General features: G+C 40.4%; 1 protein-coding gene across 11 annotated transcripts in view; it reads right to left on the bottom strand.

Annotated features, from left to right (window-relative positions):
* OSBPL8 (oxysterol binding protein like 8) overlaps window positions 1-22343 on the bottom strand; it is a 72185-nt gene extending 49842 nt beyond the window's left edge. The window contains exons 1-4 of one of the 11 annotated variants that reach the window (XM_088676869.1): window positions 21952-22306; window positions 7528-7615; window positions 4665-4721; window positions 3501-3537 (exon numbers count right to left, since the gene is read on the bottom strand). Coding sequence is in view for 3 of the 11 variants with exons in the window: in XM_088676862.1 (XP_088532988.1) it covers window positions 3501-3537; window positions 7528-7569 (79 nt within the window). In the remaining 8 variants the exon portion in view is untranslated. Of the gene's footprint in view, window positions 1-3500; window positions 3538-4664; window positions 4722-7527; window positions 7616-9897; window positions 9973-21951 lie in introns of those variants that run through there. The other 10 variants (XM_088676866.1, XM_088676868.1, XM_088676862.1 and 7 more) reach the window with 10 other exon arrangements.
* Between the last annotated feature and the right edge of the window lie 3606 nt (window positions 22344-25949).

A 25949-nucleotide genomic window follows, 5' to 3' on the forward strand; every position in this document is an offset into this window, starting at 1 on the left:
AGAATCCTCAGATCTCCCTTTGCCAGAACCTCCTATTCTTCCTGGAGATTCAGCAAAATCTCGTTTTCCTCAGCCTCTTTTACACACAGCAACCACCTATCCTTTGCTTCCCACTCAATTCAACCTCTTTCCTTTGGGAAAGCAGGGGGTCAGTAGAGATTTATCTTGCCTAGGTTGACTTGAGCTGGTCATGCATAGCATACTAAACTACCCAACCCTGTCCCAGTTACAAACATAGCAATATAAACCCACTGCATCCCCTAGTGGCAGTTGTCACTCTGTATATATGACACAAACTACACTTTTCTTCATTGATTCAACGTAGCAAGTGAAAAACATTATAACACCACACAAGACTTTAGGGAAGGGAAATGAATTAAAATATATACAGTATTTGATTTTTCATTCTGAACTTTGAAAGGCTTGCATCCCACCCCCCTCCCCGAATCCTCCATTTCAAATTACATATGGGTAATATGAGTCATGTTGATTTTTATAAAGGAACAGAATTTGTGGTTTTAATATATTGCCTCACACCTTAATTACAGAATGACTCCCATGGCTCCATAATATAGTCCTAATGTGGGCAGTAATTATAATAAGAAATACACCTAGTTTGGTCTCATACTTAAAAGGAGAAGGCTTAGCCCACTAGAAGGATTAGGTATCTAGTTATGAGGTAAAGTCTTAGATGGGAGTTCCTTCGGAGATGATATTATGCAACCATAAAAGTTTTTAGTTGCTTGAAGCCCACTTGCATTCAAAGAACAAGTGAGCTGAGCTACCGCATTGGTGGGAAACTGTGGCCTTCAGATGTTGCTAGACCAGGGGTGGCCAACTTCCAAGAGACAGCGATCTACTCACAGAGTTAAAAACTGGAAGTGATCTACCCCCTTTTTGGGGTTCAGGTCAAAGTTGTTGAGGTTTTTTTTAAGGTGGAAAGCCCTGTTTTGGGGGGTTCACATAAAAGTTGTTGAGCTTCTTTAGGGAAGAAAGCGATGTTGAGCTTTTTTATTTGAAAAGAAAGCCCTGTTTTTTGTGGTTCAGGTCATTTTAGGGGTGCAGGGCAAAGATGTTGAGCTTTTTTTAGGGCAGCCAAAGTTTTTTAGCTTCTTTGGGCGGGAGCCACTGATCTACCGGTGATCTACCACAGACGTCCAGTGATCTACTGGTAGATCACGATCTACCTGTTGGACACGCCTGTGCTGGACTATACAACTGCCATCATACCTGACCACTGGCCATGCTTGCTGGGGTTGATGGGAGTTGGTGTTTAACAGGTTCCCCATTCCTTGGGGTACAATCTGCTAGGCAAGGAAGGGAAATCCTCTTCTCGACTTGCAGTCACACACACTGAATGTGGATACTGATAAGAGATCCCAGACACTAACATAAACCAGAAAAATAGGAATCCAAACTCTCACCCCTCACTTCCAGTAACATGATTTACTGAAGAGGCACCTTTCAGTGAAGGTGGAACTTCCAGGTGAGACAGAACTGCTGCTCCTATATAGGGCTCAGTCTAAGACTAACTGCTGCTGAAACAACATCTGAGCAGGGGCAAACTTTGAAAATATGGCACCCTATGCAAGGCTAAAATTTGTGGATCCGCCCCCCCCTACCCAGTTGTGACTAGACACTATCCAATAGGAGCCCCACAAAGCACTTATGACTGCATTCCATTTAGCACTTCCCTGGCAATCTCAACTGAGAAGCTGGGATTGGGTGAGAACAAGTGACAAAATATTGGTGTTTGAATGTTGAGTAAATACAACGTTCATACAGCAGAAATTCAGTTAAGAGCAGATATATTGATTGCCGCAACTACGGTATACACTTTGCTTTTTTAAAATGAATACAGAGTGCCTAAACTGTTTAAGAAGTACAAATTCAAAACAGAAATTCAAACAATGGAACTAGTTGTGTGGAACTTTGGATCTCAGTCTCTACATATGATGTCTCAAGACTTTTCCAGTACAAAAAGGAGCTTGCCAACTTTGCTCACCATAGTAGTGTGTTACAATTAGTTAAGAGAAAAGCTCTTCAACAGAATGGTGTCAGCTATCTGAGAAGGCTTTAGCAGGCAGTTCCTTTTAATTGTATTCCAACAGTAGTGCTAAATATTGCTTATTTATAGTCCCAAGAGAAACATTTGATAGCTGCCTATATATTTTTCATTTATCTCTCCAATATTGGGTTATATCCCCAGCACAGACCACCCACAATTTTGGGCAGGAAACTACCAAGAACCCCTGGTCTGGAACAGGAACATGGTACTGAATCAAGGCCTCTCAGCTGCTTTCTCTTCAAAATAGGAGCAACAGTTATAATGCACACTTTTAAAAAGGCTTAAATCAAGTAACACACTGTTTAGCCCCAAAATAATGCCAGGATGCTTTGCTTTACACAGTAATCCAATTAGAGCTTACCAGGACTGCATAGGCTCCTGGAAAGGAGCTCATCCCTCTCCAGTCCTTGTTTATTCCCACATTGCACTGAGCTAATCCATGGTTTGGCAAAGTGTGGTGTTCAAACCTGGGCTCACAGTTAACCTCTCATTTTGTTAATTTTGAGTTGCAGACAAGAATAAACCCTGGCTGCAGCTCGTGGCTAGTTAGGAGAAAACTTCGCCACACACTAGGGTTTCGGTGGCATGCTAAACATGGGAATAAAAAAAGCTGGAAGAAGCAAAGCACCTGTGACTTCTTTTCCAAAAGCCTGTGCAGTCCCACAGCCATAGTTTGGCTTACTGGGTCATGTAAACTAGGCCAATGAAATTTTCTTCAGAACTATTGCATTATGCACATACAAACTTATGCAGATTTAAAGCAAAACTCAGATGATTAATTGAATAAGATTTCCTTCATCAAGCAACAGCACTGCTGTAATAAAATCAGAATACTGAGATATAGCCCCACAAGAGAACCTTAGTAAATTTAAATAGTTAATTAAACAAAAAATAGCTAAGATATTTAAGACAGCAAGTCAATATAGAACAACCCAATTCTGTGCTTTATCTATTTGCAAGATCTTTTATTTGTTTACTATCACTTGGATGGCTACTAGCTTCCACTTTGCTATTAAAACAGGGAGATTATCACCAACAGAACAAGGTTACTAGTCACTACAGTACAGACTAAATTATACTGGACTCTAATCAACAGAGCCATATATAGGTATTCCATTTTGAGAATGATTTAAATTTAGTATTCCAACTTTCAAAAAACCTAAGGCCCCTACTATTTTCACATTCTTCTTTGTGTATTTTCTTCACTCACAGCAGACCTAAGCTTGTGTGCATGTGCACACACGTGCTTGCACACAAATGCGCAGTTTCTGTAGTTCAGCTATTCCACCTCCCGCTGCTACTTTGTGTCTGATCATTCTTTAAAAGCTCGGCACTTGACAGTGTTAGTCTAGTGGAAGAACCTAATCATGTCATGATCTGGGAACATGAGAATATAGCTCTTCACGTGTTGTAGCAGAAATCATTTACTTACTTGAGGATCCCTGGCAGTCTTTGATCTCATCATGATGCTTGAGGTGATGTGCAATTGAGTACGCAGAACAGCAGACAAAAGCAGCAAGGCCAAAAATGGAGAGGGGGAATACAGCAGAGGCAGCCACAATTAAAGGCAAGACAGAAAAAGGGAAACAGCATGTTAGTTTGAAACTAAAAATAAAAAATGCACATCAGTCCTGATTAATTTTCTTAAGAACAACACAGCACCAAAAAAAGAGAGATAAAACAAAGCACGTGTGCTTAGCAACAGGCCATTATTAGCTTTGCTACAGTTAATGAATGACTAATTTCTCCAGAAGTACAAATATTTTTCAAAATTATTTTTCATTTATCCAATCACATAAAGGAAGTTTAACTTTCATTCAATCTATTAATAGTAGAAAGTAGCAGCTTTCGACAACAGCTAACTAAATTCTACAGTATAATATTACATCAAATATAGTGAGTTATAATGGAATCTTACTCTAATGAGGGAAATATGAGATTCATACAATATTGTCAAGTATATTATTAAAAATACAATTTCAACTAGGGATAATAATTTCTTCCAATAGCAAACTGAGATAGTTGAATGAATATCAATTTGGAAGCAAAACAGGGTAACCCAAAAATGGGGGTGAGGTGTGTGTGGGGGGTAGTCCATAGGCAGCCTTGGGGAAGTGGGTGGGAAAAAAAGTTTGAGGAATAATAGGCAAGGTTAAAAAAATACTCCCTTCCTTGAACTACAGTGATAAGTCAAGGCCAACCCTAACATTAGGCAAAGTGAGGCAACTGCTCCAAGCAGCAGTAGTAGTAGTAGCAGCAGCAGCAGCACCACCACCACCACCACCACCACCACCACCAAATGTTCTTTCTGAGCAACTCCCATTTCCATTTGTTGCTACACAACCTCTCCTGGGTACCTCTAAACTGGCATGTTGTCTGCTATATAGTCTAAACTTGATTCGTACCTACCTAAATAAGCAACTGTCTAAATAGTTGCATGGCTGAATATTTACTTGATCTTTGAAGCAACCAATGAACATCACTATGACATTAATGTTAAATACAATAATAGTAGTAGTAGTAGTAGTAGTAGTAATATTCAATATGCATCTGAAATTCATTATGCTTAAACTATGGTGTTAACTAAAAACCTTACCTCAAATCTATTAAAATACTTCCTTCTCTGTTTAAAGATTCCTGTCTGTTATCTCTACTAAAGGAAAAGAAAATGTACCATATTAAATCAAGTTGGGGGGGGGTTAGCATAGCTCAGTGGTAGACTAGGTGCTTTGGTCTCAGGATCAATCCCTAAAAACTCCAGATAGGGATGAGAAACATCTCTGTCTGGAATCCTAGAAAGCTATTATCAGTCAGTGCAGACAATAGTGAGCTAGATCAGGGGTAGCCTTCAAGTTGTTGGTGAGGGCTTGGGGGAGTGGGGAGTTGTAATTCAACATCTAAAGGACACCACACTGGTTACTCCTGAGCTAGGTGGTTCTTAGGCTGTATAAGGCTGCTTCCCATGTTTGAAAAACTGATCATGACCCGCTTTGAAGTGGGTCAAACTAGCAACACTTTTGCTAAGAAAAGTAGGAAGATCTGCACACAGTCAAAAATAAAAAATAATGATCAGGACTGTGTCCCGTATTGCAAATAAAAGGTTATAAGCAAGTTCAGTATCTGAAAAATTTGAAAAACAACTCGCTACAAGAGAACTTTTGCCTTGCACTGGTGGTAACATAAATAATACGTTCAAGATTATGGAATATGTTTGCCCTGATAATGTTATGGAGGCACTTTGGGACTGTTTGAAGTTAGCATAACACATCTGAACGCAATGCTACACATTTTAACAGACTTTTATTTTACAGTTATAGATTTAAATAATAATAATGGTAAGTCAAACTGTCATGAAACAATAGATTGAGTGTTGCAAATCAACTAGAATAATCACTTGCTAAATGAATGTCTTCCTAGCTCATTGTGAAAACTACATGTCATCTCTCATGCAACACTTTGAAGGAAAGAGGAGGAGAAAGACAGAAATAGCATTTTAAGCATAAATGACTCAGATGAGTCTTACAACAGAGCATCTACATTATCAGTACTTACATGATAAAATAGAGCAGAGGATAGTCTAGCCACTAAGACCTCCACAAGCCTGTACAACTGAGCAAATGCCAACAAGAGAAGCACTGAAATGGGAAAGCTGAGTGAAGCAGATAAAAGCTGATCGTCCAAGATTATTGTAATGGCCAGTATGTAAATATTTCAGCACTGCATAGCTAATCACTTTCAAGGAGCTCCTAAGCTCCTAAGCAACAGGCTAACACACAAGTTTACTGAGGTCTGCTACTGCTATATTGTATTCGTGGAAAAAAATCCTATATACTGTACAGCCTCAAACTAATTAAAAGAGCTAAACTACAATTTGACATATAAAAATCTCAGTTCATATTATGTAGGAAATAAGCAAGAATTTAGTTTTTCAAACTCTTACAATGTGGCAGTTTACTTGTTGAATAAATCAATTTATATAGAAGAAAAGGACTTATTCAAAAACTGGGATTCAACACTTTCTATCATGTTGCTTACCTAAGTAGAGATTTAGTTATTTCTTTCACTTGTTCATTTAAAGATTTGAAGCTTTAAATTTACAAGTACAGTGGTACCTCGGTTTATGAACACAATTGGTTCCGGAAGTCTGTTCATAAACTGAAGCGTTCATAAACTGAAGCGAACTTTCCCATTGAAAGTAATGGAAAGTGGATTAATCCGTTCCAGACGGTCCGCGGAGTAACTGTTCATAAACTGAAGCGAACTTTTCCATTGAAAGTAATGGAAAGTGGATTAATCCGTTCCAGACGGGTCCGCGAAGTACTTAAACTGAAGCGTTCATAAACTGAAACATGGGTGTAATTGGTTCCGGAAGTCTGTTCATAAACTGAAGCGTTCATAAACTGAAGCGAACTTTCCCATTAAAAGTAATGGGAAATTAATCCGTTCCAGATGGGTCCGCGGCGTTCATAAACCGAAAATTCATAAACCGAGGTGTTCATAAACCGAGGTTCCACTGTATATTCCAATTTGATTGTGTTATCTCACAGTCTTACTTCCACATAGTTCAGGAAAAGCAGCCCAATTTTCAGAATGGCGTTTTGTTTAACACTGAGATCTTCTATGCTGCTTCTATGCTTTTTCTGTTCTAATAATATTCCAAATCTTTGCAAACTACCACATGATGGCGGTTGCTTTCACAGTTCTTTATCTACCACTACCATTTCCTGTTGCAGTTGCTATATATTCTGCTTCTTGTGTAATCCTGTTATTTCTTATTTCCTACCACGTTCAACATGAGTTTTCTACTGGACAGTTTAAACCAGCTGTCACCAACCTGGTGCCCTCCAGAAGTTTGGGGGTACAGCTCCTGCCAGCCCAGCCATGCTGATGAGAGTTTTAGTCCAAGAGATCTGGAGGGTACCAGGTTCGTGACGGCTGGTTTAAATTAAATCGGAAGTGTGAAAGGGAAAAAGCAAGCAAACTGCAAGAGTTTATAAAAAGTATATTTGATATTCAATATGTTGGGAAGTTTTTACATTGTAGACACACAAGTTGTGAAACACTGGAAGGTTCTACTCTATACTTTCTACTAAAATTCATCTGCATTTGTGGTTTAAATTGCTACCAAAAGAACAAAACCATCAAAGCATTTCCCTCTTTTTTTCTTTTTTGAGGGTAGGGAATTCTGATGATGATATGTGCTCAAACCTCAAGTAACTCTCTTTTACACACTTTCCCAGTGGGGAAATTTTTTGATGTTTATTGTAAAAGGGAAGGGGCACTCCTATTCCCACTTACCTGAGATTAAGTCCCCCTGAACTCAATGGAATTACTTCTGAGTAGACATGTTTAGGATTGCAATATTACAGTAGTTGGTTGTGAAGCTACATGGCTGTCTGAGGAAATGCCCTTTCTTTAGGATTTTACCACTGTCAGTCACTATGTACAAATTTACTTACCGAAGTTCTATCCGGCTCCCCTTCAAAGCTAGTTGTCTCCATAATGAAGCAGAACTTGTCTTTCACTTAAAGTCCTTCCATTCTGTATCTATCAAGAAAAAACACACCTAAAATTAACTGTGAATATAGGTAACATATTGCAACTGAACGAATTACCTTTGATGAGTAACACAGCAGGACACATTGTTCACCACCAATACAATTTATTTCTAAAAATAAATAAGCAGTATTTGTAGATTATATACTGCTGACTTTGTTAGAAAATAAAGAAAAGGTAGATAGGTGAGCAAATTTTGTGCTCCAAAGTATTTACACAAAAGCTAACTGGATACAGATCACTATTCAGTAATAGGCTTTGTGAAGATGACTTGACTCCCAATTTAAATCAGTAAGTTGATGAAAATAAGCTGATGATACAATGAACTAGCTAGAATCAATTTCAGAATTCTTTGTAGTTCAGTGGTTGTCAAAGTGTGTGGCAAGCCACACTGGTGTGCCAGGAGAGGATAGCAAGCGTGGCAGGAAAATTCAAGGACAATCGAAGAAATATTTAAACATTTCAGTGTAATATAGCATATAGTATCAAAATAGTTGTTGTTTTTTAATTTGCAGAATATGGATAGATATGTTTTCAAAATGACCGCAAGAACATCAAGTGTAGGACGGCCATATATTTGGGATTCATCCTCCGAAAATAGCATCCTGGTGGATTTTTCAGAAAGCGATTAAAATGTCCAGGAAAATCTGGGTGTATGGAAGCCCTTTTTTTCGTTTTTCTTTTTTGGTGAATTTCCTAAAATATAACTCAAAAAAACCTCAGCAACTTTTGTGTCTGAATTTTAACTTTTTGAAATATGGCAATGCTAATCAAGTGATACTACAAGCTCACATGTCTCACCGAGTTTGTATAAATAAGGTACATATGTAAGAGGCTCGTTTATCATTATATTTTGGGAATGATTCATGCTTTATACTTCCTGGGTGTCCAGGATCATATTACAAAGTAATTGTGTCCCGTGTTATAAATCAAGCACTGTTAGGAGCCGTTTCTATTTGCTTTCCAATGTATCCATAAAAAAAAAAAGTTTGCACGAGCAAATATTTTTTCTGAAAGTGTGGCCCAGAGAAAAAAGTCTGAAAACCACTATTATAGTTGATGTTTTTAGCTTTTGGGAAATCATGAAAGGACTTCCCCTCAAGAAGTTATAGGAGCAAAAACTGGGGGAAACATAGAAAGCAGTTTTGAGCGTAATTGGTGCACTGGGAAGTTGGGGGTTACAACTGAGGAAGGAAAGGTCAACCCTACTTCATCTAATGCAATCTCCATGAAAATAACACAGCCCTCCAGCAATAATGTTTTTAAAAAAGCTAAAGCTCCAAGTGGTGTGTTAAGTGAAAGAGAGGAGGGGTGAATGGGTGCTATGTGTAGGGTTGTATGAATGCATGTGTGTGTACAAGAGAGGGAATTGGGTTCATCTAAAACAGGCATGTGGCCCCCATAAGGTTAGCTATAAGGGGATGTGGCCCTCAGGATGAAAAAGGTTTCCCATACCTACTGTAACCAATTTGCATATAAATCCCTTCTGTTAAAGAAGTTTCTAAGTACCATTTCATCATCATTATCAATGCCAATTAAATTCCCACAATCCTGTGTATGCCATCCTCAACAAGTGGTCTACAGTATCTGCAGCCATGATGTGAACTGCTTGCAGAAATTGTTGTTTCCACTAAATTACAGTATCTGTAATGAATATAAACGGTACTATCCAATAGTACTGAAAGCACAACACACAGAAATGTTTTGCCATTGTACAAGAACTACTGACAGTGACTAGTGCTGGAAAGTTTATAAATCCACCCCTCCCCTATAAAAGAAGCCAAAATAATTTTGTTACTGATGTTAGCAACAACAGAAATGCCATAACAGAAATAAGATTCTTTAAATCCTTAAGATCAAAGAAGTAAGATGGTAAAAGAAACACATCCCAGCAGGAAACGTTTCTTTCACTCTCTCTAATAACACACAAACTTTAGATAGATAGATAGATAGATAGATAGATAGATAGATAGATAGATAGATAGATAGATAGATAGAGTTGTCAAAAGCCTATTTGCATCAATGTATTTAAGCAATGCCAGGACAAAAACAAATCAATAAAAATCTACGCAACTAACAACCCAACCATAATCATATTTACTCTGAAGTATTTTACTTCCGAAGTGCCAGTGCACATAGCATTGCAGATCAAGGTCTAGTTGCAGTATAAAGATCCCACCCCAATGAACCACTGTTTATCAATTCAGGAACAAGCCTTGTATCTTTCCAGTTATTCCTTCCCACCTTCCATCATACACTCAACATTAAGGTACCTGGTTTGTAAAGCCAGTTTCTTGTGTTGTCTGAACCATGAAACAGTAGTTTTAAGGCTTGCTCCAAATCAAGACCTGAAAGTAGAATCAGATCCTGGTTTGAAATGAGTTTTTTGAGTTCAAACCTCCTAGAAAACTGTATTAAAGAAACCAGGAAAATTCCATCAAAGGTGGACACACAAAGGGAGAGGGAAGGGTTAGGAAAAACATGTGAACACTATCATTATCAGATGAATATACTAATGTCTGCACTGGGCCTAAAGAAAACTTCAGCTGAATTTAACTTTCAGAGGTAATGCCTCATACTTATTGCACAGAACAGGCATAGCCATGATTATTTTGTTCCGAACAGCAGTGGAGGCCATGGTAATGTTAGCAATTCCCCCACCCCACCCAACAATGTGTTATGCTACAAGTTCGTGCATCCATGCATTTTGCTGTAACTCCACCACAGTTCAACCACAGGATCTACCCCAATAGGTTATCTATGTAAAAAAGAAGAAGAATGGGATGGATTTGATATTGCCTTCTGGAACATATCAAACCTATATGGCCACCAAAATGAAATTTGGATTAAAATATAAATACTAAAATAGAATGGTCAAATTTCATGTTATTTCAAAGTTTTAAAGTTTAGTCATTTGCTTAGGACAAAGGACTTACACATTTGGGGACAGCAAAGGGTAGGGATTCATTGGTTTATTCCAGCCTCACATTTAAACCACAAAATCTAGACAAAATATGTATTTTAAAATGTATTTAATCTCAATGCATGCATGCTAAACATATTTTACAGTGGTACCTCGGTTTATGAACACAATTGGTTCCGGAAGTCTGTTCATAAACTGAAGCGAACTTTCCCATTCAAAGTAATGGAAAGTGGATTAATTTGTTCCAGATGGTCCGCGGAGTACTTAAACTGAAGCATTCATAAACTGAAGCAAACTTTCCCATTGAAAGTAATGGAAAGTGGATTAATCCGTTCCAGACGGGTCCGCGGAGTACTCAACCTGAAGCGTACTTAACCCAAAGCATGGATGTAATTGGTTCCGGAAGTCTGTTCATAAACTGAAGCGTTCATAAAGAAGCGAACTTTCCAATTGAAAGTAACGGAAAGTGAATTAATCCATTCCAGATGGGTCCGCGGCGTTCGTAAACCGAAAATTCGTAAACCGAGGTGTTCATAAACTGAGGTTCCACTGTATATTAAAATATGCATTTATAAAAGATTTTTACACTTTAAAGCTGAGAACTGTATCACAAAATTTTAAGAAATGCAAAATCTGAAGATACTTATATTCCAATCAGTGTATAATTCCAGGAGCTGTGATTTAAGTCAGTTTGCTTAAAATGTGAGTCAAACGAAGTCTCCACCATCCCCAGCAAAGGACTTCAAAATAGTCACTGCTTGGTCATGTAACATATATTTCTTCTCCAATCAGTTACAGAGAGAAGATTCTGCAGGCAAAAATTTTGGCTGTATATTCTAAAAATAAAGACAATTCTAAACAATGATAAATGCTCTCTTAGCCAAATATATTTATGCTTAACTTCACTTAGGCAGAAATGTAAAATTCAAATTTATAAATGGAGAAAAAATACTACACTTGCTCATCCAACAGATGGGCATTTACAAGTATTTTCCACATTCAGCAATTAAGGCTTAAGTGAGAGGAAAATGAAGTAACACCTCCAACGCTTTCAACATGCAACTGCCACCTATTTCTATATACTGTTTATAATTAACCTGTATAATCATTCAGTCCCAAAACATGAAAATGCAAATTGTCATATTGTATCTTCAGAAGCAGAGGAACAGATATTTGAATTCTTTCCCTATGCATCCCATACCTAACCATTAGGCAAATTCCTAACACCATAGTAAAAACACCTTTTGTCAACCAGAGGTTGCAATATGTAGTAATATGTATTTACTGTGAATCCCGTGGCTTACCACATTTATAAAACTTGCATGGTCACTTATCCATTTAGAACTACGGAAGTCTGCAAAATTACAATGTTTTTCATTCACTCAGATGAGACGTATAAGCTCATTTACTCAGAGTAGTTTTCAAGCAAAAGTTGCTTCTCTATTCACAATCTTCCATTTTTAAAATGTTTTTTATTGAGCTTTTAAACAGCACATATGAAAAACAGAAATCTAAAAATGATATCCAACAGTCTCAAACGCAGGAAAGTTATCATAATATAACCTTCCCTGTTACCTGGCAATAATGTTACTTCCCTTTCCTTAAGAATACTTCCAAATATTTCTGCTCACCTCCAGGCAGCACTGAGGGCAGCACAAGGACTTGAGGAGGGGGTCAAATTTAGGCCTCACCCATCCTTCACCCCCGCAACATGTCAGTGTGTGGCCCATGAATTCTGTGTCAAAGTACTCTTACAGTCCACTTCGTATGAAAAGTTGAGCCAACCTGATATAGATAATTCAGAAATAAGCAGTTCTAGTGGTCAAATAATTTCAGCAGAGAAGACATGGCTGCTTGTTTTTCTGACTGCTATAGTTTATTTAAAGTCAGTCCTTATGGGCTTCAAAATGGCCCAAGGAACTACAATGAGCAAGCTTGATTTGAGTGCTGCAAACAAGTTAAATACATGATTAAACATGGTGTCTTTGAAGTCGTACCCCACAAATCCATTCAAACTGTTATAATGGAAGCAGTAACAATGTGGGTAAACGTGGGAAAGTCAGAAAGTAATTATTTCTGACAAAACTGCTCCTACATTGTGACTATAGTATGCAGCATAGCTTCCACTGCATTTTCAACACAAATAACTGCTGAAATATTAGATGTTAAAGCTTTCACACAATCACAGATCAAAGTCAGCAATGCGTTATAAATGAGCAATTCAATTTATTACTGTAATTAATGAAAAAATATTACTGAAAAAAATCTATCAAGAAGAAGGTAAGACTATAAACAGGAACTAGCTTTAAGGAAGATAATATTACCAATAAACGATATCACCCCTTTGGATAAACTACATAAACTACTGGAAAGGCTTATAATTAGGGTAGCCCTGTTACAGCCTTGGGCTTCTTTGGAATTACTGAAAATCAAGCTTTCCAGCTTATCGAGACAAATAAAGTGGTAAGAATGAGAGGCTGTCATGTGTTAATTGGGCAATGAATCAGAGTACCAAATCACAGAGATACTTGTGACAAAAATGTTAAGCAGTCATTCCAAAAAAGGCATCCCATATACTATGTGCAAACAAGTACAGTACTTTGTATATATGTCACCCATTCAGGATACCCCATTTCTAGGAGCTCTATTACCCTCTCATGAAGGTGGAGAGCAGAATTCCTATGCTCATAAAGATGATCACTTAGCAACCAAGTAGCAAAGGGAAATTCCAGGAGGACATTTACATCTCCTTTGCCAAACAGTAAACTGACTCTTCATAACAATTCTGGCATGCGGCAGCTCCCACAATAAGCTGAGAGACCATGAGGCTTGTAGCAATATGCAGCTTTTATTTTCAGGCCAAATCATTTAGCAGATAAATGTTTGAACAGAAAAGAGACAATGCCAAACTTAATGTCTCAGGATTGCTCAGCCGCATAGCACACTGCTTTGACTCCCATAGCTCATGAACATAAGCTTTGAGCGTTGTTGTTTTTAAATACAATCAAACAGTATATAATTTTTGTGAACCAGATAATAGGTTTTACCCCATTTAGCAGCCATTTTGCTTGGGTTAAACAAAAATGAGTTCCTCTCATATTTCAGAGTTCAGGGCAAATCACACTGCTTTTTACTCTTCACCATACAGAGATACTATGGGACGCAGGTGGCGCTGTGGTTTAAACCACTGGGCCTCTTGGGCTTGCTGATTGGAAGGTCAGCAGTTCGAATCCATGCGAGGGAGTGAGCTCCCATTGCTATGTCCCAGATTCTGCCAACCTAGCAGTTCAAAAGCACACCAGTGCAAGTAGATAAATAGGTACCACTGCAGCAGGAAGGCCGCTCCCTGCAAGGCCCTTTCCACCAGGCCTAGGGGGCAGGCCCCCCACCTACCAGCCCCACAAAAGAGGCTCCTCATGAGGCCAGAAGAACATCGCCCGGCTATTGTTTTATTGATTTAGTATGCTGTAAACTGCTTTGAGATTTTTATTAAAAATATAAAGTGGTATAGAAATTTAATAAAATAAAATAAGGTAAACGGCATTTCCATGTGCTTTAGCTTCCGTTGCGGTGTTCTGTTGCACCAGAAGCAGTTTAGTCAAACTGGCCACATGACCCGGAAAGCTGTCTGTGGAAAAACACTAGCCTGACAGCGGAGATTAGTGTCGCACCTCATAGTCACCTTTGGGTGGACGTAACTGTCCAGGGGTCCTTTACATTTACCTTACTATGGAGTACAGTCCAAGCTGTGGACATGATGAGCAGGCTACAAGAGATATAATGGCAACAAGATAGCACAAGAACAGCCTAAGTGAGTCTCCATTGTTTTTTATTGTATGCTGAAAAGTTTCACTAACAATAAAAAAAAACATGGAAGTCTCTTGCAGTGAACTGGAGACTTTCTGCAAAAAAGAAACAACCATACCTCTAGGCAGTTTATTGAGCAACCTGCGAACATTTTAGACAAATTCAAATAATCTGTATAACCTTTGATCCTGCTTGTTCCTGAAAAATACATAGCTGTGGGCAAACTAGTGAGCAACTCACAAATTCTTTCCTAGCAGAAACTGAATACCACTGACAAAATATTGTACTAGGTTAGTGAGGTCTTGACACAGCCTTTTTCTTAGCCATTGCAAAGATTTTAATAATAGATAAATAAAACCATCAGCAGATAGCAGAATTCTAAGAATTAAAGATTTTTAAAGATCAATATAAATAAAAGATCTTTAGTGCCAAAAGGGCATTAAATTTGACATCAGATTACCATCTCCAGGGAGAGAATGCCCCACACAGCACCTCTGCTGCAAAAGCCTTCAGATAAAGGGGAGGTGGGGAAAAGGACAGAGGAATTCATGTGTAGGATTAAGAGATCACTATTACTACAAATGCTACAAATTATAGATTCATTCTACTCTGCCTCAAATAATACACACCAAGATCCTTTAAATGGCCAGTAACCACTTTCTTTCACTTCTCTAACAAGTGGGCAAAGACAGTAAAATAAAAGAGTCAAGATGAAAACGAGAGAATGGAAATGAAACAAGAGCAGCTAACATATGCAGAACAAGACACCATCAGCAGAAACAGGATAGTAGGAAGCAAAAGGTAGTCACCACTGCCTTCAACTTTACAAATCCTTAGTCAACAACTAGCTTTATACAATTTTAAACAGAGGAACAGAACCACATAACAATGACTTTACTAGAAGGAGAACCTCCAAGACATACTTTTAAGATTGTCTAAAAGCTATTTGCTTTGGAGCACTTTTTCTGGAGTGAAGCCAATGGCGAACCTTGCCGCTTGGCTGCCCAGAGCGGCAAAGGCGGAGGCTCCCCTTGGGAGCGGGGTGTCACGACGCATGTGTCGTGACGTCACGACACATGCGTGGTCCGTCCAGGCTGGCGCTGCTGCTCCCGCGTAAAGTTCCGCGGGAGCAGCAGCGCCAGCCCAGCTGCCGCTCGCACACACCAGCCCGTAACGGGCTGACTGCGCATGTGCAGCATCCCAGCACGTATGGAGTGTACGGTGCGCGGGGGCGAGGAAGGGCGGCCCAAGTGGAGCCCCCCCCCATAGTAGAGCCCGGGGCGGCCCGCCCCCACCTTGCTATGCTACTGAGTACAGCTATATATCCTGGTCCCCATCATTGGACTTGGAACTGTCACCACAAGCGGGTTATTTAAAGGTTTTATTTAGCAATTCAGTACAGCATACAAACTTAAGCCTTCAGGTTACAATGTCATAAAGCACAGAAGACCTCTAAGGTGCATGACTAGGTATTGCTAAGACGTTTATCCAACAAGTGACACATATCCTAGAGTCTGCTTATGCATGCATGGGCATGACTATTTGTGCAGCAAGCAGCCCAAGTCTGAAGACTGGCCAAGCAAATGGGCACGCCACTGAGCAGACTGGGCATGCAGCACTGGCTTGAGCCGGTGCTGATGCCCTTGAAGATGAAGACATCAAAGCTGGCTCACTATCCGTTTTCTACCCAAGTGCCTCTCTCAAAGCAGACAGCCATTCCCTAACAGGAAAAGGCTCTCAAGCCAGCTCACTTGCAAGTACTGAAGCCTTCAGGAGGCCCACAGGCAATTCACTTGAGCCCTCCTGTGGATCTGAACCTCTTCATCCCCCAACTTCCCCTGGACCACCCACTTCTTGGGTTCCTGAATCATCAATGCCCAACCCACTAGAGCCCTTGTCCAGATTGGATTCCTCCAGGTCCCTGAGCTTCTCCCTTTCCTCCTTTGAATGATACCACCCTCTCCAGTAATTCTCCAGGCAACTCACAACACCATATGGACTTGGGCATTCTTTGTGGTAGCTTACTCAATCGTGAGATCAACTTGCCTTACTTCTCTTACCTCTCAAAGTTTATAAAGCAAAATAAAAAATCAAGAAGGCTGTCAGCTGCTAAATTTTAATGAGTTTTATAGACAGCTAGTTCATTTTTACTTCTAACTGATTTAGTTTAGTTACTTTATTTTTATTTATTTGTATAAGCATTTCACTATTTTTGTAATCCACTGCAATAATATTCCATGTTAGTCAACATAATAAATAAAAACATAGGATGAGTCTATTAGCATAACATAAAATTATCTGTGTATATTGCAGCACATGCAGCTCCTCAAACTGCCACGTGCCTTTTTTCTGCTTTCCACACTTAAAACTAATGTTCTTAAACTGGCAACAAGCCTCCTTACTGCTAAATGAATCTGCAGTTTGAGCAACAGTGCTGCAGGATCTTTGCTAAGATATCATAGCAAGTGTAAATTTTTCTGAATAATCTATGCAAGTCAGCCAAGGCAACCATTTCCCAAATTATTTCCAAAGGCGGCAAAAGTAGAATAAGATCCTGAAGACCTGATAAATAGAGTAAAGTAAGTTTACAGACAGTCCTCAAAGCACTTGTACAGATAGAATCCCCAAAGGAAAAACCATTTGAGAATTGTAAGCATATGCTGAGAAATTTGAAACTTAATCAACACCTTTAAGGATGGGAGGAAAGTAGAGGAATACAAAATAATATTAAGACAAGGAATGAATGGTTCCAAAGGCACTAGAGAAAACTATTATACAAAAATATTATCTGAAAACCATAATATTTAGGGAATCAGGAGCAATGAAATGTTACATTTTACATCAGATAAGAATCTAATCTATGTAATTCAGTGAAAGGGTGTTTTTTTAGTGCATATGAATTGCACACTCTAGACGACTGAGCTGCAGTCTAAAATTAAACTAGCATATTGTTCTGTTGGCTGCTACAGATATTTGCACAGAAGTGGAACCAACCAATATTTGTTTTTGGTTTAGAGTTATGTTCTTCAGAGAGCCAAGATCCAGTTGCATCCTTTTGGGGATTCACAAAAATGCCAGCAAAGGAGATAAAGAAAACAAATCACTTGTAGTATGTGTGCAACATATGTGAAATGACTAGTTTTCATGAGATTTTTTAGGACTGAGGGCCCTTGAAAAAATGTAACAAAGTAAAATTACTCCACAGGAAACGAAAACAATGTTTGCAAAATTTCTAATGGAATTATAGTACCCCAGAAATCATTTTACAGTGAAAAAGATAAAAAAAAACCTGCATCTGTCAAGACTTCCAGATATATTAAAGGTAGTGTGTAATAGAAAAGCAAATGTCAGCAGTCAGACTTCCCAATCATAAGCTGATTCCAATATACTTGAAAAAGTAGAACTTGGAAAAAGGATACTGGATGTAGAGTCACAAATTAAATCATACTGAAACTGAATTTGTACAAGGAAATCCTGTCTGCTCTCAAATAGGAAAGAAAAACGTTTTTGCTACATGGGGGCAAAATCACTGAGATTTCTGAGAAAGGCAGTCCAGTGGGGAAAGATATACCTCAGAAAGACATCCAACAAAGAACAAAAAAATCTTTACTGGGGTATCCAACAGAGAAGCATATACAATCACTGTTACTAAAGAAATGAGGCAGCAGGGAGAATAGAAGAAATACAGTAAATGTGGGGCAAAGGAGATAAATACACATATTACTGAAGGACACATAGCTCATTCTGACAGTCAGCCCTCAAGCACCTGGGCCATCACAGAAACAGAACTATACACTTGCATGCACGCACTCAAAATCCTGTCTTTTGTACAATTATTTTTGAAGACAAGCACATATATTATAAACATCTATGCTGAAGTATTCTTCCACAGCTGTATGGTCTCTGTAGTTACAAAAAACAAAACAGACGAAGCAGTCTCCTTATTAAATTCAATAAACTTGTGTTGGCATGGAAATGTGCAAGTTTTTTAGTTACACAGAACCATGAAGCAGAAGTGATCTAGTTCACAAGTTCACAAAAATCAGGATTAAGGTTTTAATCACTTTAAACTGGCCTCTTCACAAAACAGTATTAGTTGACCAGACAAAAGAGATTTGTGTATGTAAATAAGCTCCATTTTTACAGCTCAATTCAGTGCTAGTATTTACCACTGAAACCCTAAACAGGGCCAAGATATTTGAAATACTCCCTTCTTCCATATGAACCTGCCTGTCGGATAAGATAATCCAAGACACTGCTGTATACCCTACCACCAACAAAGGGTTAGTTAGCAAAAATATTGTACAGGGCCTTTTCTGTGGCAGCACATTGCTATGGAATTCTCTTAATAGGAAGGTCAGACGGTCTCCATCACTGGCCCCATGACATGAGAACGGGCTATGTATTTTTTTATTCTACTTGCCTTTGGTTTTTTAATTTGAGACTGAAAGTTTAACTCTGGTCTTTCTGGTTTTTGATCTTCTAATCCTGATATTGTTTAAATTGGTTTTTATTTCATTTTAACTTTTGTAACCTGTCTTGGGGCCATTATTAGGGCAGAAAGGCGATATATCCTCAAATAAAATGTTTGTTGTTATATGCATCCCAGTTGTAACGGAAAAATTCACTGGATCATGGACACAATACAGTAATCAATGCTGTTTAATTTATAAAAGGTGAGCCAGTGGTAATGAGCCTCATTTCCAGAATCAAGCACGAGCAGTCAGCAATGTGGAAAATGGGATTTAAAAGGAGTAAAAATACTCCTTCCCTGCTGTCATCACTGCTGATAATTCTCTTTTCCCCACCCCTATTAAACTTCCTGTTGTCTTTCTCCTTTCATATGCCCCACTGCATTTTTTATGTTATTTTTTAACAGCTTGAGTATCCAAAAGCTAGGTTCTGGTGAGGTTCCCAAATAAAAGGCTATAAAACCCTTGCACTTGCAACCTACCTCAAGTTGGTGACACTGCCAGTAAAAACAGCCCTGCCTCTACAGATTCATGCAAACAGAGACCTGTTCATTGCCACGACAACTGGCAAATTATGTAGGCATGCATGCATCATGCTGGATTCACCACAAAAATATATCCTCCTGCACCTGCAGTGAGTGCAAAAGACATGTTGATGTTTGCTAGGATAGAGGCGGCATAAGCACAGGGGAGGTTATTTTAAACAGTCAAACCAGCTATAGAGTATTCTTAAACCTGGCTTGGTACTAAAAAATTGCCCAATCTTGCCAAACACAACTGCAGATCATATCCAGAAAGTCTAGCTGGTCCTCTGACCTTGCAACAACTCATCCTTTCCTCAGATGTTTTACAACTTATTTTTTCCATTATTTTCTGTAGCTGCAGAATTTCTGAATGGTGCAAGGATGCACCAAGAACAGAGGGAGAACTTCTATTGATTCAACTCTGTTTCTATGATATAACACCAATCACAAAATCTAAAGTGTGAACAAAATCATGGCCTATTTAGAAACATGTTGTTGGCATCTGTCTGTTTCCAGAGACAATAAAGTGCACCTCCGGGGTTGAAGTCAAACCGCTGCATTGGCAGCACCTGAGTGACCTCCCTAGGATGCAAGCCTGAGCAGTGTGTATGGGGGTCCTGGGCTGTCCAGAAGAAAATATCCCTCCTCTTGGCCTTGATGATGTGGTCCAAAGGGAAGGAAAGTAATACGTTTGGCACCAGCTTGGCTGCAGGAGTTGACAGAAGGAGGCGTACAAGGCACCATCCAATTGTCTTAGGGATTCCACTCCAGATTTGTGTAGGATTTACTCCTTAGCCTTTTCATCTCCCAAAGATATCCCGCAAAGCAGCAGACGTTTAGAATCATAGTTTTCCTTCTCTTAGATGGGTTACCTTCCAAGGTTGACAAGCCCCACCTGTCACTCACTTCCCTCTGCAGCACATGAAGAAACCGCTTTCTTGACCATTGGACCTGTTATTGGTCTCATCCTCTCAATCTGCTGGAGCCTATCTTTGAAAGCAGGGGAAGTCCCTAACTCACTGAGGGTTTGAAACACACCAGTTATACTCACCTGGTTTAGCAGGCCAGTAGAAGCTGTTCCCTGGGTGTGGTCACTGTCACACACTGACAGCTTCTAGGAGCCACAGGTGAGAACTGAGTGCAGGGTGGGGACAAAGGGCACAACGTGCCCCACTATAGCAGGCATCCCCAAACTGCAGCCCTCCAAATGTTTTGGCCTACAACTCCCATGATCCCTAGCTAACAGGACCAGTGGTCAGGGAAGATGGGAATTGTAGTCCAAAACATCTGGAGGGCCGGAGTTTGGGGGTGCCTGCATTAGAGGTAGTATTCCCCACCACAACACCCCATTATTACCCACAACACCCCATATACCCCTTCAGAAACAAACACTATATAAATTAGAGGGGTGTGCTGGCACAGAAATTTCATAGAACCAACTAGAAATTGCATTCATAATTATTTAAGAGCACATAATACATACTCAACTGCATAATAAATAACCTAGCTGCTGTCTAACACTCAGACTCCTAGTTACAGGTAGGTAGCCGTGTTGGTCTGACGTAGTCGAACCAAAATTTAAAAATTCCTTCCAGCAGCACCTTAAAGACCACCTAAGTTTTTATTTTGGTATGAGCTTTCGTGTACATGCACACTGTGCATGCACACGAAAGCTCATACCAAAATAAAAACTTAGTTGGTCTTTAAGGTGCTGCTGGAAGGAATTTTTAAATTTTGTTTCGACTCAGACTCCTAGTAAACAACTGACCAACCCACTTGCACAGGCTTGACTAATTGGAGGAAGAAAAGCAAGTACTGAAAAATCCATGTCAAGTTGTGGGACTGCCAATTATTGGCAATGACAACAACAAGGTAGGGTGTGATTACTTTGCAACTTATATGGCACCACCCTATCGCCTGGTTTTCTTGCTTAAGCCTCTTGCAGCACCTTCAATTCCCCTCCACCCACAAATTGGTTACATATATATCCCTTAGCAGCTCTGCAGAGAGGGGCAGGGTAACTGGCACCCTTAGTTATAGGTGGAGGAAGCCAAAGAAAAATTGCCTGATTGCCCTCTATTTACAGGAAGTTACAGGAAACTGAAAACACGTGTTATAAACTGAATATATCAACATGATGAATTCAAGTAGGGTAATGCACATTAAAATGTGCCTTGTCAGGAACCTTTATTCACCTGACCTATTGTTACAGAGATAAAACCCACGTGGGCAAGACCAGAGAGCAGATATAAGAATTAGGACTCACTCCCAGGGGTTGCCAGTTTCCATCGCTTCCACCCCCGCTCCCTTGGGCCACAACAGCTCTTTAACTTTTTTTTATGACAGCAGCACCGGCAGGAACGGAGTCCCCTCTCGCCTCCGTGGCTGCTGTCAAAACCCCCAGGGCTGGGAGACGTGCCCAAGGTCACGCCGCGCCGTGCCCAACCCGGGAACCCCCTCCTAGAGACGCTCCTCTGAATGCGCAGCCGCCCCACCGCCTTCCCCACCGCCGCGAATCCTCACTCTGGGCCAGCAAACGCCCAATGGGACAAGGGCGCCCCACGGCTCGCTAGGGCAACACCCCACCCCCGTCCTTCTTACCTCGGTTCCCAGGGGTCCTCGGGCGAAGGGGCGGAGTGACCCCCTCCGTCCCCCGGACCCGCCACCCCCGGAGAGAGGGGCCGGGCCAGAGCGACCAGAGATGGCTTGAGGAGGAGAAAAGCGGAACGTCGCTGAGGGGAGCGCTGCCTCTCCCCCCCCCCGCCCGCTTCACGCCGCCGCTCGAGCTGACTGAAGCCGGTCGGCCGCGCGCCCGCCTGCTCGCTCTTCTCCCCCTCCCTTCCTCACTCGTCCTCGCGGACTCGGTGCCGTTGCAGGTTCGGAGTCGCCGCTTGATTCTCTCATCAACGGCCGCCGCGCTCCCTCTCTATAGCTTCCTGCGCACAGACCCTGCTGTGGAAGGGGACCGGCGCGCGGCGGGCGGGAGCGGCGGGGGAGGAGGGAGCCTTTCGCGCGCAACCACGCCCTTCTTGGGGGTCACGTGATAGGGGATCCTGGGCACGGCGCTGAGGTAACTGGCGGAGACGCCGCCCTCTGGTTTTTTGTTTTGTTTTGTCTTTTTTTTTTTAAATCTTCTGGTTCTGCAGAGCTACATGCAGGCGAGCAGAAAGGCCTCGCGCTGTGGGCCCGCCCTTTTTGACTCCCGATGTCCCTGCGCAGAACAGCCTGGCGAGAGAATACGTACTTGGACCCAGTTCTCACGCATATACATACACACACACACACACACACACACACACACACACACACACACACACCTTTCCCCAGCTCAGGGCTTCGGGGGGTGGTGATGCTCAGGGCGCCACCATAGACAGAAAAGGCATTTTTTAAAGCTCTTGCTGCAGTCGTCGCAGCAGGACATTTAGCCCAGATCAGCACCCCCCCCCCCCGTCTCCCTCTCATCAGAGGATGGCAACCTCTGGAACGGCACTACTAGGTATTACTAGGGAAGATGTGGAATAAGCTAAAATAGTCGTTATCTTTTTTCCAAAAGTCCCCATTAGTTTTCTTCCATTAAAACAATGTTTTATGTAAGAGCTGTTGCTAAAAGCAAATTTTCGCTCATTCATCCGGGACCTGAAATTATGTTAACTCCTTAAAATTAGCAAGACACCTACCTGGCTCTGTAACTATCCAGCTACGGTAGCTGCTACTTCCTACCTATACATAGCAGAAATCATTATCGGAGTTCTTCGTGTTTGATCTTGCAGCCCCCTCCTGGGCCCCCGAAACTTCTTAAAACACTGCATCTTTCGGACAAGCCGCACTGATTTGGAAGCATACTCTTTGGATGCGTGATTCTCTACACTGCCCCCCACGCCTACTTTTATATCTAGCTTAATAGCTAAATATACTTGTGTAATGGGCATGGATGGCTTAGTGATGGCAGGTTAAGACTAAAAGCTTGAGAAGAGTTATGTGTGCTTAAGCCTATTGAGTTCAGGGGTTTTTGGCACACCTCTCTTGATAGGATAGGCTTGGACTGTACACTATAGTTGGTGACTGACTGATTGATGGTTGTTAGTTGCTAACTGGACACCCACCTACGGTACTGTGGTGTGGTCTGTAGAAATAAAGTTTCACAGTTTTCCTTCTTCGAGATGGGCTACCAAGTTGAGTTTTTGTAGAAGGTTTCCGGAAAGAGGTGGGGAGAGCTTCAAGAGAATGTTTGCTTTCTTACCACTGTTTTATTGGGCTAACTTATACTGCTGAGAGCAGCTATATGTACAGAATTAAAATACAGTATAGAGGCAAGGAAGTGCCACCAGATCGCAAAGCATGTAAGGTGAGTGGGTGTTTTTAGTGTTTCCACTAATATGTGAAGGGAAAGAATTAAGAAACTGCTCCTTCCCTGCTCACACGCACTAGCTTAAGTGAGGCTGGCTTTACATAACATGTAGAAGAGAGGCTGGATCTAAATGCAGTAGTATGTGGTGGTAAAATGAACTACCTTGCCAGGTTGCAGTTAGAGCAGCATCCCCAACCAGGCCCCCTCCAGATGTTTTGGACCACAACTGGCATCAGCCCCAGCCAGCATGGCTAATGGTCAGGGCAATGGAAATTGTCCAAAATATCTGGAGGATCCCTGTTGAATAAGGCTGAGATAGAAAATTACATCCTGGACACCTTAATAGGATGGGTTGTTACAGCTTTTACTGTGAACTAAAAGGTTGCTTAACACCTATAGACTCATAATTCAGAAAACTGTTCTGCGTTTTTGGCCTTTATAACAAGCTTTCCAGCTCAGCAACCTTTTCAGTAAGCATTTTTCTGTTTTTTTCTTTGTGATATGACTGCAGCACAAAGACTTCATTATCTGATTCTATTGTTTGTTTACATCACAGTTCTGTTCCTGGAAGACAGGTTTTGCTGTCAGTGTATTTTATTAATAATTCTTCCCTTAAAACAAACCTCTATAAATAAAACTCCTACATAAAAGAAATCTTACCAAGAGTCAAACATTAAATGCTCTCCAAGTGTAAGATTTCAATAGATTTGCTAACTCCCTATCTTTACAGGTAGGTAGCCGTGTTGGTCTGACGTAGTCGAAACAAAATTAAAAAATTCCTTCCAGCATGCACACACAAGCTCATAGCATAGCTGCCAAGTTTTCCCTTTTCTCGCGAGGAAGCCTATTCAGCATAAGGGGAAATCCCTTTAAAAAAGGGATAACTTGGCAGCTATGGCTCATACCAATGACAAACTTAGTTGGTCTCACGCAACACAGAGGTGATATTTGGAACTTATACAGTATTTGGTGATTTTTTTGTTTTTGCGACTTATTTGGTGATTTTGTTTTTTCAACTTTTTCCGGTTTATTTGTTTTTGTGACTGTGTGGAACCCAGTTCAGGTACTGTATTTTCAGAAGCACTCTTGCAATTTGATTTTGTGACTGTGCGGAAATGGATAAAAGCTGCAAAGCCAAGAGAACCATTAACAGAACAACAAGTCCATGGGCTTGTAAGTGAGTAGTGATGATGTGGAGGAGTTGGTGGAGGCCCACAAGACTGAGTTCACCACAGAATAACTTCAAAACATTCTGACGGAGCAGCGACAGGCAGCAACTGATAAAATATCTTCAGAGCAGGAGGAGAGCAGAGAAAGTGTATCTACTGCAATGATCAAAGAAATGCTTGCAAAATGGGCTGGCGTGCAAACTTTTGTTGAAAAAAATCACCCTGATAAAGCTGCTGTAATTCATGCCACTTACACTTTCAATGATAATGTTATGTCTCACTTTAGACAATTTTTAAAACATCGGAAAAAGCAACTCGCAATTGAAATTTTTTTAGTGAGGAAAAGAATTAGCCGGTCTGAACCAGATGTCAGTGGTTTTTAAAAAAGCAAGGGAAGGAATGGCAGGAGAGGAGTCACCGATTGTGATTCTAGAAAAGTATCCCAACACCACCACCCCCAATCCAAACAATGACTATCATCAGTGCAGAAAAAAATACATTTTCATTTTTATCATGTACAATACCGTTTTATTTATTTTACAGTACAATACGTTGTTTATTGCTTTTATCTTATGGATCAGTGGTCTCGTTAGATAGTAAAATTAATGTTAAATTGCTGTTTTAGGGTTTTTTAATCATCGAACTGATTATTCTGCATTACTTTCTATGGGAAAGCACACGTTGGTCGTTGAATGTTTTGGAAGTTGAACCGACTTCTGGAACGGATTAAGTTCGAGAACCAAGGTACCACTGTACTGTTTTCTCAAGAGGGTGTGAGACAAGGATGGACCATTAGATGGACAAATATATTCACTTCTGAGCTTCTGAGTTGTTTGTACTGTATCAGTTCAACCTAAGGAGAAAATTGGACAGCCCAGCAACCATTGATATTTGGAATTCATTCCGATCCTGTTCCTTAAGAGATACTACAAGCAAGTTTTAAAATAAATTGTACTTAATATTTTGAAATTAAAAGGGTGTTAAAAATAGTTTCATAATGTTTAGCTTTGGCTAACCTATTTGCATTTAAGTAAGTTGTAGAGGAGTTGCTGACAAACATCTGCATGGGTGTTCCGCTCTCA

The sequence above is a fragment of the Zootoca vivipara genome, chromosome 9 (assembly GCF_965207765.1).
Source record: "Zootoca vivipara chromosome 9, rZooViv2.hap1.1, whole genome shotgun sequence".
In the NCBI taxonomy this organism is placed as follows: Eukaryota; Metazoa; Chordata; class Lepidosauria; order Squamata; family Lacertidae; genus Zootoca; species Zootoca vivipara.